The sequence below is a fragment of the Protopterus annectens genome, chromosome 5.part0 (assembly GCF_019279795.1).
Source record: "Protopterus annectens isolate FY-2018-M chromosome 5.part0, PAN1.0, whole genome shotgun sequence".
In the NCBI taxonomy this organism is placed as follows: Eukaryota; Metazoa; Chordata; order Ceratodontiformes; family Protopteridae; genus Protopterus; species Protopterus annectens.
Window position 1 is genome coordinate 1,354,265,287 of NC_056735.1, and position 15,753 is coordinate 1,354,281,039.

At 40.0% G+C, this 15,753-nt stretch overlaps 1 protein-coding gene across 1 annotated transcript in view; it reads left to right on the top strand.

Moving 5' to 3' along the window:
* Positions 1 to 15,753, top strand: part of ANKRD42 (ankyrin repeat domain 42) — a 1,245,350-nt gene that overhangs the window by 788,905 nt on the left and 440,692 nt on the right. Inside the window, exon 8 of the mRNA XM_044071151.1 lies at positions 8,437 to 8,542. Within this exon, the coding sequence (XP_043927086.1) occupies positions 8,437 to 8,542 (106 nt within the window). The remainder of the gene's footprint in view (positions 1 to 8,436; positions 8,543 to 15,753) is intronic.

Consider the following 15,753-nt stretch of genomic DNA (forward strand, 5'->3'; position numbering starts at 1 on the left):
AATAACACTGTTGGTCCCATTTTCATGTCAAAAAGAAACAAAAAGCTAAATATGTATCTACTTCACCTCAAATTTCCTTAGACAGTAGTAGTTTATTGGGTCTGGCTCAGTATTTAATTTGGGAGGTTGATCCTTCTTATAAAGTGGTTCTTGGTAAAAGAAAGAGCAACATACTTCTTTTCCTGAAGAGATTGAAGATTCTGAATCTGTCTAGGAAGATGAAGGAACAGATAAAGGGTTTTCTCCTTAGTTGTCTGATTCAGACTTAGAGGAGAGCTCAATTTCTTGTTCTTCGGGAGGGGGGTATCTTTCTCTGAGACTATTTCCAGAATTTGCTAGTGTTTTCAGTGGGAGAACACTGAAGTTTTTCAGTTTCTTGAAAAATACTATGAGGTATTACAGAAGGAAAGTAGAGCTGTGTAAAATCTTACCATAACAGTAGATGTCCTTGCCTTCACTGCTGTAGTATTCTTAACAGATGCGGATTCCCTGCCATGGAAGCCCAAACATCCAGCCAGTCTACCAAAGACTACTTGTTGCTTTTAAAAAGTACACCAAAGGTCATCCAAACATTCCTTGCATAGCATAGGACATAAAGGTGATGTTCAGGCCTACCATAATCAGAAACGAATGCCCCAGTAGGAGCACAGTCCAAGAAACCCAAGAGGTAACCTGTACATCCAGAAAGACAGAAGACTAGGTGGATGGAGGGAGCGAATACTGCAGCAGTGAGGGCAAGGACATCTACCATTGTGGTAAGATTTTACACAACTGTACTATGTCCTTACATTCACTGTTGCAGTATTCTTAACAGATGATAGAATGCCAAAGTTCAGGAGGAAAATTGGGAGGGGCTAGGCATAGAAGAGCCCCCTAAAAAAACATGAGAATGTCACTAGCAAAACCAGCCTTAGCCCTATAGATACCATCAAACTTGTAGTGCTTGGTAAAGGTATGTACAGAAGTCCAGGTAAGTACCTTAAGAATAGAATTAGTATCTAACCCTTGAAAAAAGCAACTGAAGAAGCCACAGCGCTAGTAAAATGAGCCTTAACTGAAGAAGGAAGCCTGTTGCCATGAAAAGTGTAAAAAAAGGAAATAGCCTTAGAAATCCAAGAAGAAATAGTTTTCTTGGATACAGCAATTCTCAAAGATCTATGATGAAAAGAAACAAATAACTGATCGGATTTTCTAATAGCCTTAGTCTTATCCAAATAAACCCTGGGTTGCCTATGCACGTCCAAAGTATGCAGCACTCTCTCACTGTCAAATTGTGGACAGGGGAAAAAAAGTAGACAGATTAATAGACTGATTCAGTGATAGATCATTAATCACCTTAGGCATAAAGGGTTAGTGCCCAAGGACATCCTGTCTTCATGAAAGACCAAAAAAGGAAGACAAGTCATAAGGGCCTGCAACTTAGACACCCTTCTGGCAGAAGTAAGAGCTAACAAAAGAACAGTCTTCCGGGAACAGTGTAACAAGGAAACTGAAGCAGCAGGCTCAAAAGGAGCCTGAGTCAACTTCTCCAAAACAAAATTAAGATCCCAGGGAGGAGGAACAGGCTTCCTGGGAGGTCTGATATTAAGGAAGGCTTTAAAAATTGTTTAACCTCAATTCTAGAAGCTAAAGGAGGCGGAAAAGGCAGACAAGCAGAGATAGCTGATAGGTGGGCCTTAATAGAAGAATAGGCCAAACCATCATTGAGCAACTCACACAAATAAGAGAGAACCAAAAGAACATCCAAAATAAGTGGGTCCAGGTTATGAGAGAGACACCAAAATGAAAACCTCTTCTATTTGATAAGTAGGATTACCTAGTAGTAGGTTTCCTGGCCTGCCTCCTGCAGGACTTCCAGCACATTCTCAAAAAAAATGTGCCTGTGAGGAATCAAAATCCTATCGCCAACAGTGTCATTTGAAGTGTGGACAGGTGGGAATGGATGAGAGATCCCTTGTCTTGTGTGATTAGATCCACCCTGTGAGGTAACTTGTGATGACTGACCTTGGCTAGATGCAGAAGTAGAGGAAACCAGTGCTGTCACGGCCAAAAGGGAGTCACCAACAGGATTTTGGGAGCATCAATTTGAATCTTGAACATGACTTTTGGAATGAGAGGAAGGGGAGGAATGCATAAAGAAACATCCCCTTCCAAGAAAATGAGAGGGTGTCCACCTTCCACATCAAAGGACCTGGGACTTTGGAAAAAACAGAGGGAGTTGTCTGTTCAGAGAGTAGGCAAAAAGATCCACTTGAGGAGTAGCCCACTGGTGGATATGTCCAGAAACACATCCCTGTGAAGCACCCATTTGTAGTACTGAGCACAAGAGCTGCTGAAAAGTGTCTGCCACAATTTTCTGACATGAAGGGATATAAACTGCCTAAAGAGTCACTTGATTCTTGACAGCAAGATCCCATACCAGAAGTGCCAACTGGCAAAGAAGATAAGATCTCGTTCCTCTCTATTTGTTGATATACCACATCACTGTGGTATTGTCTGTGAACACCTTGAGAGGCCTTGGAGATAAAATAGGATGAAAGACCTGAAGAGCCACCAGAAGAGCTCTCATCTCTTTGGCACTGATGTGCTCCTTCTACTGATGAGGTGATCACACCTCTTGTACTTTTAGGGAGCCAAATGTCACCCCCCATCCCATGTCTGAAGCATCTGTGAACAGTTCCTGAGTGGGAGGGAAGAGGGGGATAAAAAGGGATCTCTGGATTAAGAGATAACTGCTGAATCCACTGGTGAAGTTCCTGTCTGAGACAAGGAAGTAGTGGAACTACAAAATCTAGAGGATGTGCATATTGGACCCACACTGACTTCAAAAACCACTGAAACTTTCTCATGTGAAGTTTAGCCAGAGGGAGCATCAGAATGGTGGATGCCATGAAACCCAGAGCTCTCAAAAACTCACTGGCAGTAATAGAAGCCAGAGGAAGAAGAGTTTGAAATTAAGAAATGAGTTAAGGCCTTTGGAGGGGTCAGAGAAGCAAGGACTGGCACAGTTTGAATCCTGCAACCCAGAAAACATGATCTTAAGAAGGAGTCAGAGAAGACTTTTGTAATTTATAGTGAACCCCAGGCTCTGAAGAAGAGAAATGCCAAAATGAAGATTTTGCAAAAGGGTCTCTGGAAAGGATGCCTAAATCAACAGGTTGTATAAGTAAGGAAATATGTGGATCCCTTGAAGCCTGCAAAAAGCAATCAGAGGAGAAAGGCATTTGGTGAGCACCCATGGGGCAGTAGAGAGGCCAAAGGGCAAAGCAGAGAACTGAAAATCCCAGGAAGGAACAGAGAAATGCAAAAACTTATTGAAAAGAGGATGGATTGGAATATGGAGATTAACATCCTTGAGATCCAGAGACACCATATAGGTCTGAAGGAGCAAGAGAGGAAACAGAATCTGAAGGAACAACATCTGAAAGGAAGGCACTTTTAGAAAAGTGTTTAGATGAGAGCAGTCTAGAATAGGCCTCCAAGTGGCCTCTTTGTTGGACACTAGAAACAGTCCAGAGTAGAGTCCTTTCTGCCTTTGGGACACAGGGACCTCTTGAATAGTGCCCTGAGTCAAGAAATTTTGAAGAACCTCTGGGAAGAAGGGAAGTTGTTTCCGAGGAGGCTGAGGAATGCCCATAAAAGGAGGACAGGATTTCCACACCGTGAAGTACCCCTGATGAATAATTAGCAGAACCCAAGAATCCTGAGTGATTTGAAGCCAAACAGGAAGAGAAAGATGTAGAAAGATTGGATAATCTACCCATATAGCTAAAGCTTCTGCAGCAGTGATTAATATGATAAACATAGTACAGTTATGCAAGTAAACTTACCATAACAGTAGATGTTCAAATGATGTTTGCTGCAGTAGTTCCTCCTTCCATCAACCCCCCCCATCCTCCATCCCACTTTTGATGTGTTGTTTTTGCCAGGGTGAGAATAATTTTTTTTTATTGTTCCTAGAATTGTCCTTTCAGGGCTCTGCCTCCCTGTTTCTGTTGACATGAAAGCTCTGAAGGACTTGGCACCGAAACCTGTCTTTATAGTCAGCTCAGCTCAAGCTGATTGATGCTTTGTGCACATGGAAGGTGCCCTGAAGCTTTGTAGGCTGTCCAGGATATAACCAATATAGCTAAGGCCATTGCAGCAGTGATCATTTGAACATCTACTGTTATGATAAGTGTAGAACTGTACTTGCTCCTTTTTTCCTTTAGGCCTTGGTAGAATCCCTGTTTGCCCAGCAAGTATCACTGCATATCTGGACAAGAAATCTCTGAGAACTTTTGTGCTTATACGTCCCTTAAGTACCAGTATATAGTCTTCTTGTTTAGGTCTGAGGTCAGGCATATGGCAAGTGAGGAAGGAGCACCTCACTTTGGTATATTGGCCGGGTATACAGTATCCTTGGCAGGATATGTTCTATCTGTCAGGAATACTGCAACAGTGATCTAATTGAACATATACTGTTATGGTTGTTAAGCAACTATACTTTCTTATCTTAGGAGCCAAGTTACCCTGGGTCTGTATCAATTTGTCAAAGGTTCACTTCCGCAAACCTTTCTTCATTGATCCAAAACCACCAAATTTCAGTTCTGCGAACATTAACATCAAAAAAATTTTCAACAGGAAAAGGAAACAGTTGGCCAACACTACACCGGAACTTACACTGCAGTATGTCAAACCCACCCAAGTGGGGGGCTGCACCCCTACAGCTCCCAACTATATATGCCAACTCTGAGATCACACTACAGTGGGGAGAGGGGCAAATTTGTGTTGTTGGCTAATTGCTTCCTTTTTCTACTTAAATCTTTTGCAGATGTAAAAGTTCGCGGAACTGAACATTTGGTGGTTTCGGGTCAATGAAGAAAGGTTTGCGGAAGCGAACCTTCAATAGATTGATATAGACCCCGTTATCCCTTACTGATAAAAATAAGAGCAGCTGTAGCTATCATTGAGGTGCTTTAAGAGTTTATTCCCCTAAACTGTGGAAATGTTGTTGTTCTTATGTCTGAGGGAAGTCTGTTCTAGTTAGCTGGAACAGTTTTGTTGAAACTCTTTCCATCTACTGAGTTATGAAATTGAAGTCTTGTTAAGGAGTTGTCTGTGTCCACATGCAAATCATAAGGGGATTATTTCATTTCTTAGTTTATTTTTGAGAGAAGGGCAGTAGTTGCAGTGGAGAAGTTTAAAACTTAAGTCGGCTTGTAGGCAAGATCAAGCAGCCACATGTAACTAATTAGCATTTTAGAGGGTAGTACAGTGTTGTGTTGTGGGACACTGTAATAAAGAAATAGATTTTATTGGGAATTACATGACTAGTGTAGGTATTTTGGATGAGAATCAGTGTGGTTATGGGAGGGAAATATTTCACTCTTGAATATGAATATCATTTGCATATGATCTGCAGGCTTGAGGGAATGAGATGATTTAAAACAGCGAATAAGCTCTGAACTGACTTTGTTAATAATAATTGCTGTGTTTAAAGGAAAGGTTGGAGTCCATGTGTACTTCTAGGTAGTTTGTGATTTAGTAGTTATTGGACCTTGTTTTTGTGAAGTCCAAACTTAAAAAGCTGACCTTATTACAATGTTTAGTGATACTAAGTAAAATGGTTGCTGGTTTGTCTATGCTTAATTTTAGTTTGTTATTGGAGAGCCACTGGCCTAATTTGTCAGCATGAAACTTGAACCTATTCGTGTACATATGGGAACTGGAGAGTCCTGTGCATTGAATAATTATATCATTAGCATAGGTGATTGTGTTTTTAATGTACAAGAGGAAGAGGACCGTAACTAACACATACCCTTGAGGTTCTCCTGGAGAAACTACTTAGGCTTGAAGGTTGATGAGTTCCATGAACAGTTAAGGTTCTATAGTAGCAATGTTTTTTGAACCAAGTTACTGTACTTGTCTGAACTTCCAAGATGGCTGTACAGCTTAATTCTGGCTCTCCCAGTCTGAAAACAGAAACTTAGCAGAGAAAGCCAGTGGACCTGCTTTTCTGGGTAAATTTCAGTAACTGACTAGTAAGTACACTGCCTGGATGCCAGGAAGAAAGAGATATAAAGGACCTGGAGGAAAATGAGCTACAAGATGTGAGGAAGAAAAACACAGACTGGGAGAAGTACTGTAGTTGTTCAGTAAGAAGTAGTGCAAGTTCCAAACCTCTAGAGGAATGTATAAAGCAGCTGCATACAGACCTGGTTAAAATAAGTGAAACACCAATGGAGTATATCAACACAAACATTAAAAAGCAGGAAAAAATGGAAGAAACTTTAAGAAGATATTTAGATAAGATGACAGAACTGCAAAACTGAGAAGTTGTAATGAAGAAAAGGCTGGCTGAATATGAGACTACACAGGAAGAGATAGTATTAAAGGACAGAGCATGCAGGGAAAACATGAGTTTTTCTGCTGCACCAGAGAAGCTGGAAGGAACAGACTATATTAATTTTATGAATGTACAAATAAGCAACTGGACTGATATTTCACAACATGAATTATTAATTGAAAGGGCATATTGTGTGTATGTTCCAAATCTGGTTACTGTAAAACAACCTAGACCTTTAATAGTAAAGATGCAGTCATACAAGCAGAGGGAGTTGATTCTGACAAACTGTGGCAGAAGGACAAAGTACTAAAAGTGAGAGACAACAGAGTGTTTGTGGAGAATAACTACCCACTGTATACTAGGCAGAAGAGTAAATATATTCCATTATTTAGAGAATATTGATAATCAGGCATGAAATTCAAACTGCTGTACCCAGACATCTTCAAAATATTTTTCCTGGAGGGACAAAAATCATTTTTTGATGAAGTACATGCTAAGGAGGAAATGCAAAGATTTGTCCAACAAAGTGTGAGCTGTGAAACAGAAGGAGGTTCTGCTTCATGCCCTTCCGGTGATGAAGACTGCAGAGAGATGGAGCCCACAAAATCTTTTCCACTGTTTCAAAGGAAAATTCCTGAGAGAAGGAAGAAAACATAAGAGTCAACTAGAAGAATTGAGAATACACTGGAAATGAAACAGACAGGATTTGGGAGATGGTGATGAACAGGAATAAAGCTAGTAACTTGGAAATTGTGCGGTGATAAAGCCATAATTATATTTATGAAATATGACAGAACACGAAAGTCTGAAAATACTGGACTTCCTTGGACTTTGTTAAACTTGTAGGGGACTTTAAAGCATATGCCGTACTTTATGTTATTAATGTTTGGAGAATAAAATCAGTAACTTGGAAACTGACAAATGTGGGATTACAAAGCAATAATTATACTTATGAAACATGGCAGAACAAGAGGATTTGGAAATACTGGATTTTTGTGAACTTTGGTGAACTTGTAGGGGACTCTAAAGCATATGCCCAACTTCATGTCATTAATCTTCGGAAAAATACTTGGGAGAAGTGAAGAGGAGGGAGAAAGACAGTTTGCAACTACAGTTGTCTCAACGGGGTCTGTGATGCATAATGTTTGCAACTAAAATTGTGTTAATGTGGTTTGTTTTTCATTTATACAAATGTAAGATTGCCTATGTCATATGTGATAATTTAATAAAGATGTTTTTGTTTAAAAAAAGAAATTAGTGTATTTGTCTGAATCCAAAGTTTTTGCAGTAGGGGAAAGTAGTGTACACTTTCAAAGACTCTTTTCACATTAGCATATATGCCTTCTGCCATAGCCATTCTTCACTACAGAGTAATTTTATTTGTGATTGTATTGGTTGCTGTGAGTTTATGATTGTCAGGTCTAAATCCATTTTTGAGTAAGAAAGTGGCTCACATTTATTTTTGTCCTTCAAGCTTTGAATTTATATGTTTTTTCCCAAAAATGTTAGTTAGAGGGCAACAGGAATTATGAAGGAATGTTTCAGTTGAGGAGGTATGCGCCAGCTAATGCTGTTTATATGGTAAGTCAGTCTGTGTCAGAATATATATATGTGCAAGATGGACATTAACCTTTTAAGATGATGGACTGGTATAAGAAATCTGATTGGAATTGATACTTTACATATGGGTAAACTTAAGGTTAAGGACTCACTGCACACAATATCTCTCTGGAAGAGATAATGTTATGGCAAGTAACTCATGTAACTATAATTCTCACTGCTTACATGGAGTTTCTTATTTAGTTCAGCTGAAATGAGTACCTGTCGATGTAAGTTTTATAAAGGTCCTCCTCCCACCTACATCATTATAACAGGTAGCAGCATTGTGTCTGACCTTCGTTGGGTCATATAAGGGGGATGGTACTGCTGAAGAATAATAACCAGGGTCTGCTGTACTTCTTGGTAACTAAGCCCTTAAGTAAACTGCTACAATGCACAATACTTCTCCATCATGTATTAGTTGTTATTGTGAGAGTGGCACAGAAATCTACCTTCAGAATATAATTTTCTGTAATCATTGGATTTTTCTTTTCTTTTCTTTTTTGTAGCAGCTGGACAGGGACATTTAAACTGTCTTCAGTGGCTTATTGAAATGGGTGCGGATCATAACATTGCAAATGATGCTGGTGAAACTCCACAGGATGTAGCCAAAAGGTATGTAGTAGTGAAGGAGGTTTGTTTTTGTTTTAACACCTTTATTGAATTATCACTTGCGACTCAGACAAACATATTTATATAATAGTAATCAAACCATATTAACAAGTTCACATTTACAAACATTATACATTACATATATTGTTATATATCATATAATCTAAGCAACATTACATACATTATTCAATGCCTGCTTTCTCTTAAACCTCATTCTGCCTCCAAAACATTTTTCTGAAAGTATTGTTTCTGCAATTTCCATTTCTCTAAGTAATTTACCTCTACCCTTTTCTAAAGATTCCATTTTTTTCTTCTGTTATCTCTGTTACAATATTCACTATTTCAAATATAGTTGGTTTAAGATTTTGATTTCCAGTTTCTAATAATTGTTTTTTGGTAGCCACCAGAATTAAACTTAACAAGGCCTTACCATGTCTAGACAAATCAGATCCTGTATTCAACTCAAAATAATAATTTCCTTAGTTACACTCATTTGCTTGTCCAGTATTCCCGGCAGAGTTCTTTGCAGGGAATTTTTAAAATTTTCCAATTCATTACACTCCCAAAACATAGGTTCCCAGCTACCTCTTTCTCCACCATCACACCTCCAAGATTTGCCATCTGCTGGAGGAACAATTCTTTGGAGTCTGCTTGGGGTATAAAAGTATCCATGCAAACACTTTCAGGGAAAAATCCTAACTCTTCTAGATTTTGTTGCATATTTGAAAGCCATACATATGTCCTCCCATTGCTTCTTTGTGAATTGTATATCTAATCTGTTTTCCCAATCTTTTCTGACCTCTTCTGATTGATTCCTATAGTTATCATGCAATATTGTATCTTCTTCTTTCGGCTTTTCCTGGTTAGGGGTCACCACAGCGGATCTCCTGTTTCCATTTCTTCCTGTCCTCTGCATCTTGCTCTGTTACACCAACCACCTGCATGTCCTCTCTAACCACATCCATATCTTAGGCCTTCCTCTTTTCCTTTTGCCTGGCAGCTTCATCCTTAGCATCCGTTTCCCAATATACCCAGCATCCCTCCTCAGCACATGTCAAAACCAATGCAATCTCGCCTCTAGGGCTTTGTTTCCAAACTGTCCAACCTGGGCTGACCCTCTAATATACTTATTCCTAATCCTGTCTACCCTCGTCACACCCAATGCAAATCTTAACATCTTTAACTCTGCCACATCCAGCTCTGACTCCTGCCTTTTTGTCAATGTCACTATCTCCAACCCATGTAACATAGCTGGTCTCACTACCCTTTTGCAGACCTTCCCTTTCACTCTTACTTGTACTCGTCTGTCACAAATCACCCCTGACATTCTTCGCCACCCACTCCTCCCTGCCTGTACTCTCTTCTTCACCTCTCTTCCACACTCACCATTACTCTGAACTGTTGATCCCAAGTATTTAAACTCCTCCACCTTCGCCAACTCTACTCCCTGCATCCTCACCATTCCTCTATCCTCCCTTTCATTCACACACATATATTCCATCTTAATCCGGCTGACCTTCATTCCTCTCCTCTCTAGAGCATATCTCCACCTCTCCAGGGTCTCCTCAACCTGTTCCCTACTCTCACTTCATATCACAATGTCATCTGCAAACATCATAGTCCACGGGGGCTCCTGTCTGATCTCGTCTGTCAACCTGTCCATCACCAGTGCAAATAAGAAAGGGCTCAGAGCTGAACCTTGATGTAATCCCACCACCACCTTAAACACATCTGTCACTCCCACTGCAGATCTCACTGCTGTCACACTACCCTTGTACATATCCTGTACCACTCTTACATACTTCTCTGCCACTCCCAACTTCCTTATACAATACCACAACTCCTCTCTACGCACCCTGTCATATGCTTTCTCTAAGGACACAATACAAGTCCTTCTGACCTCCTCTGTGCTTCTCCATCAACACTCTCAGAGCAAACATCACATCTGTAGTGCTCTTTCCTGGCATGAAACCATACTGCTGATCACTAATCATCACCTCCCTTCTTAACCTAGCTTCCACTACTCTTTCCCATAATTTCATGCTGTGACTGATTAGTTTTATCCCTCTGTAGTTACTACAGCTCTGCACAACACCCTTATTCTTAAACATCGGTACCAAAACACTTTTTCTCCACTCCTCAGGCATCGTCTCACTTTCCAAGATTTCATTAAACAATCTGGTTAGAAATTCCGCTGCCATTTCTCCTAAACACCTCCAAACTTCCACAGGTATGTCATCTGGACCAACAGCCTTTCCATTCTTCATCCTCTTTATAGCTATCCTTACTTCAGCCTTGTTAATCCATTGCACTTTCTGATTCACTATCCCCACATCATCCAGCCTTCTCTCTCTCTCTCTTTCTCTTCATTCATCAGCCCTTCAAAGTACTCCTTCCATCTGTTCAACACACTCTCCGCACTAGTGAGTACGTTTTCCTCATTATCCTTTATCACCCTTACCTGCTGCATATCTTTCCTAGCTCGGTCCCTCTGTCTAGCCAGTCGATACAGGTCCTTTTCTCCCTCCTTAGTGTCCAACCTTTGATACAACTCTCTATACACCTTATCCTTAGTCTTTGTCACCTCTCTCTTTACCATGCACCTCATCTCCTTATACTCCTGTCTACTTTCTTCATCTCTCTGACAATCCCACTTCTTCTTCCCCAACCTCTTTCTCCGTATACTCTCATGTACTTCCTCATTCCACCACCAGGTCTCCTTGTCCTCCTTCCTCTGTCCAGATGTCACACCAAACACCTTTCTAGCAGTCTCCCTTACTAGCTGTGCTGTAGTTACCCAGCTATTCGGTAACACTTCACTGCCACCCAGTGCCTGTCTTAACTCTTCCCTGAACTCCACCTCACAATCACCCTTTTTCAATTTCCACCATTTGATCCTTGGTGCTGCCCTCACATTCCTCCTCCTCTTCTTGATCACCAATATCATTCTACAGACCACCATTCTATGCTGCCTAACTACACTTTCCCCAGTCACCACTTTACAGTCTCCAGTCTCCTTCAAACTGGCCCGCCTGCATAGGATATAATTCAGCTGTGTGCACCTCCCCCCACTCTTGTATGTCACCCTATGCTCCTCCCTCTTGTTAAAATACGTATTCACCACAGCCATGTCCATCCTTTTTGCAAAATCCACTACCATCTGACCTTCTGCATTCCTTTCCTTAACACCATACCTACCCATCACTTCCTCATCCCCTCTGTTCCCTTCACCAACATGCTCATTGAAATCTGCTCCGATCACCACTCTCTCACCCTTGGGTACAGTCATCACCACTTCATCCAACTCACTCCAAATTTTTTTCTTTCTCATCCATCGCACACCCAGCTTACGGAGCATATGCGTTAACAACATTCATCATTACACCATCAATTTCCAGCTTCATAAACATCACTCTGTCCAACACTCTTTTCACCTCCAAAACACTCTTGGTATACCGTTCCTTCAGGATAACCCCTACCACATTTCTACTCCCATCCACACCATGATAGAACAATTTGAACCCACCTCCAATATCACTGGCCTTGCTTCCCTTCCACCTGGTCTCTTGTACACACAATATATCAACCTTCCTTCTGTCCATCATATCAGCTAGCTCTCTCCCCGTACTAGTCATGCTGCCAACATTCAAAGTTCCCACCCTCACTACCTCACTCCTAACCTTTCTCCTCTTTTCCTGCCTTCAGGCATGCCTTCTCCTTCTTCTTCTCCTTCTCCTCCTTTGGCCAGCAGTAGCCCAATTTCCACCAGCACCCTGTCAGCTAACAGTACTGGTGGCGGTCGTTGTTAACCCGGGCCTCGACCGATCCGGTATGTAAATCTGTATTGGTTTCCGCATATCACATTTGGCAGATGTTTTACGCGGATGCCCTTCCTGACGCACCCCTCCCCATCTATCCGGGCTTGGGACCGGCACGAAGAAATGCACTGGCTTGTGCATCCCCAGTGGCTGGGTTATCATGCAATATTGTATATGCCCTACTAATTATCCCTTTTTAACCATTCTAGATTCAACTAAAAACACGACCAGTGCAAGTGTTTCATTTAGGATTCCCTTATTCCTTTCTCTTTGTCTGTATTCTGATCTCAATCTCTGATAGGGAAAGCAATCACTAGGCTACAATCCAAATGTCTTCTTCGCCTCTTCCCATTGTATTACCTTTCCTTGTCTACTAATTTTTCCCAATACCTTGGTTTCTTTGCCATTTTCCTTCAGTAAATTCTAGCTCCCTCTTGTCTATTTTTAGTACCCTAATTGCAGTCATCCCTACTTGCAGAATCTCCTTTCTCTGTTACTATGTTGACTTAGTTCTTGGTATACTTTCTGCTACTTTATGAGTATAATATTCCTTTTAATAGTTTCTCCATATGTTTTGGGTTCTAATACCATGATGGGAAAGGACCCCATTCCTAAGTCAAATTACGATTAAAGTTGATGAAATTAGTATTGTTTCAATCTTTGATGTCAGCCAGAAGTGCTCTTCGCAGCACCCGTAGTGTGCCCAGTAATGACTTCTTCTACAATTCGTATGGAGTTACTTGTATTGATAACATATTTAAATATGATTGCAGATTCTTTTTTGTAAGATCCATTGCTCCTACTACTATTGGGACTGTCTGGGTATCTTTCTTCTACATTGCTCTCATTTCTGCCTGCAAATCCTGATATTTTATGACTTTGTGTCTCTGTACACAAGACACTGTAGTCACTGATTGTGGCGATTTCAGTTATCAATGCTACTTTTGTCTTCTTTTCATGGACCACTATATCCAGTTTTTTAGCATCTATATTTTGAACTGTTGGTAATGGATGATCCCATGTGATGTAAACTTCATTTTCTATGATGCTATGTGTCTCATGTTTCCAGTGTTTTTCAGCCACTTCAGTACCATAGTGTTTGCACAATCCACTGTGCAGCAATCTTGCCACATTATTATGCCTTTCAGTATACAGTCCTTCTGCCATTAGTATGTCACAACCAGCAACGAGGTGTGTGACTGTTTCCAATTCAGTTTTACAAAACCTACATTTGTCTGTTTCTCCCACATGTTCAATGGACTTTGTAAACCAACTTGTATGCAGCCCACTATCTTGGGCCGCCAGTATTACTTTTCATCTCTTGGTTTGAATTTGCCACTCCTTAACCATTTCTGCATTTGTTCATGATCAACATGAGGTTCTTCCAGAAGTTTTCTATACTTGCAACTATATTTATGCATTTCCAGATTTCTTGCCCTCTCATCTGGTCCTTCATCTTATATTCTTTCTTTTGTTTTTTGGCACATTCAGTTGCTGACTGATTTTTATCTCCTTCTGGTCTGATTTCCATTCCTACTTGACACCGATATGCTTCTGCTAGATTAAGCAGACAAGTTATCTTAGATTTATTATCTTGATGTTTCAAAACTTTCACTATGTTTGGGTCTTGTGAGGTCAGCAGATATGTGTGGAGTCCCACGATTGCAGATCTATACATGTAATCAATTTCAAGGAGGCCCATCCCTCCTTTAGAACGGGGAATATATAATCTTGGTATGCACTGATTTTTATAAATCATTTGGTGAGCATGAAGCATTCTTCTTGTTTTTCTGTCTAGTCTATCAACACGTTTTGGGGCCAGTCAATCACTCCAAAACTGTAAGTTAGGACAGGAAGAGCAAATTGGTTTATAGCTTGGATTTTGTTCCTAGAAGTCAATGCTGTTTTCATTTTTAGCTTAAGTCTTCTAAAGTATTCTTTACTAAGTTTTATTTGCATTTGTTCATGTTTTATTGTTGATCCTTCATCAGTTCCCAAATATTTATATACTCCCTCTTGGTCAATTTCTTTTATATCACATTCTTGTCCCAAACTGATGTTTTCCTGGTGCTGCAGTTTTCCTGCTTTAAAGGTTGCTTTTGCACATTTATCAAGACCAAATGGCATTCTTATATCATCTGAAAAAGTTTTGACAACTTGCAATTGTACTTTCAGTTCCTCATCTGATGAGCTATACAGTTTTAAATCATTGCCAAAGAGAAGACGAGAAGTCTTTACACTTTGTTGTTTTTTAGGAACCAAATTAAAGCCATGGCCTAAGTTGTTAAGTTGACAGATTAATGGGTTAAGGGCAAGGCAGAATAGTAGCGGTGATAGAGAGTCACCCTGGAATATCCCCCTTTGAATTTTTATCCCTGGGATTATAATTTGTCCTTTATCACAGCTTAATTGCAAAGTGGCCTGCCACTGTTTCATGGTCACTGTAATATATTTGATCAGTGTAGGGTGTATCGTATGCAGTTTTAAGCACTCTTTTATCCATGAATGTGGGATACTATCAAATGATGTTTTGTAGTTTAATCCATGCCATACTTAAATTCTTTCCCTATAAACTCTGTCGGCATCAATTCCCGTGTATAGTTTGTATGTTGTTGGGAGGCAAGTTATTAGTCTATAATTTTTAGGGTAGCTTGCGGGTTCACTTTTAAGTAAAAGCATTGCTTTTCCTGTTGTTAGCCAGGCTAGTGTCTGATCAGGGTGCACATATAAATAGTTCTTACACATGGCTAAATTTTTGTGCAAAGATGTTAATACTTTTAACCAAAAGTTAGGTACTGCATCTAGGCCTGGGGTTTTCCAATTAGAGGCTTTTCTTAACTTTGTTTCAATCTCTCTGGCTGTTAGTTCATCCCATTCCATATCCTGTACCTTTAAACCTCTTATTCTTTCTTTTACTTCTTCAATCCATTTAGCATCTTTGATATGTTCCACAGGATCTTCATAGATACGTCTCCAAAATGTTTCTATTTCTGCTTTTTTTGGTCTTTCAATTCTCTTTACCTTGTTTCCCAATTCTCTATAAAATTTTTTAGGGTCATCAATAAATTGCTTAATTTGTACTTTTCATCTATATTTATCTGCGTATCTTCTAAGTTTTTGCTCCTGTGCTGAAATTTTTAGTGCATGATAGATCCTGGTCTGTTCTAATACTGCACATCACTTTGATCATGTCTATCTTTCTTAGTATTTTTGTTGATCTCTTCCCTCTTCTGTATTTTTCTAACAGTGACACTTCCTGTCATTACTACTTTATAGCTTTCTCTATTCGATACTTCCATGATGGTATTCGATTTCTCCCCTTCCTTTCTCTCACTACCCTGTGTTATTCTGGTAGAACTTTATGAGTTATTAATTTAGCTGCACAATAATATATCC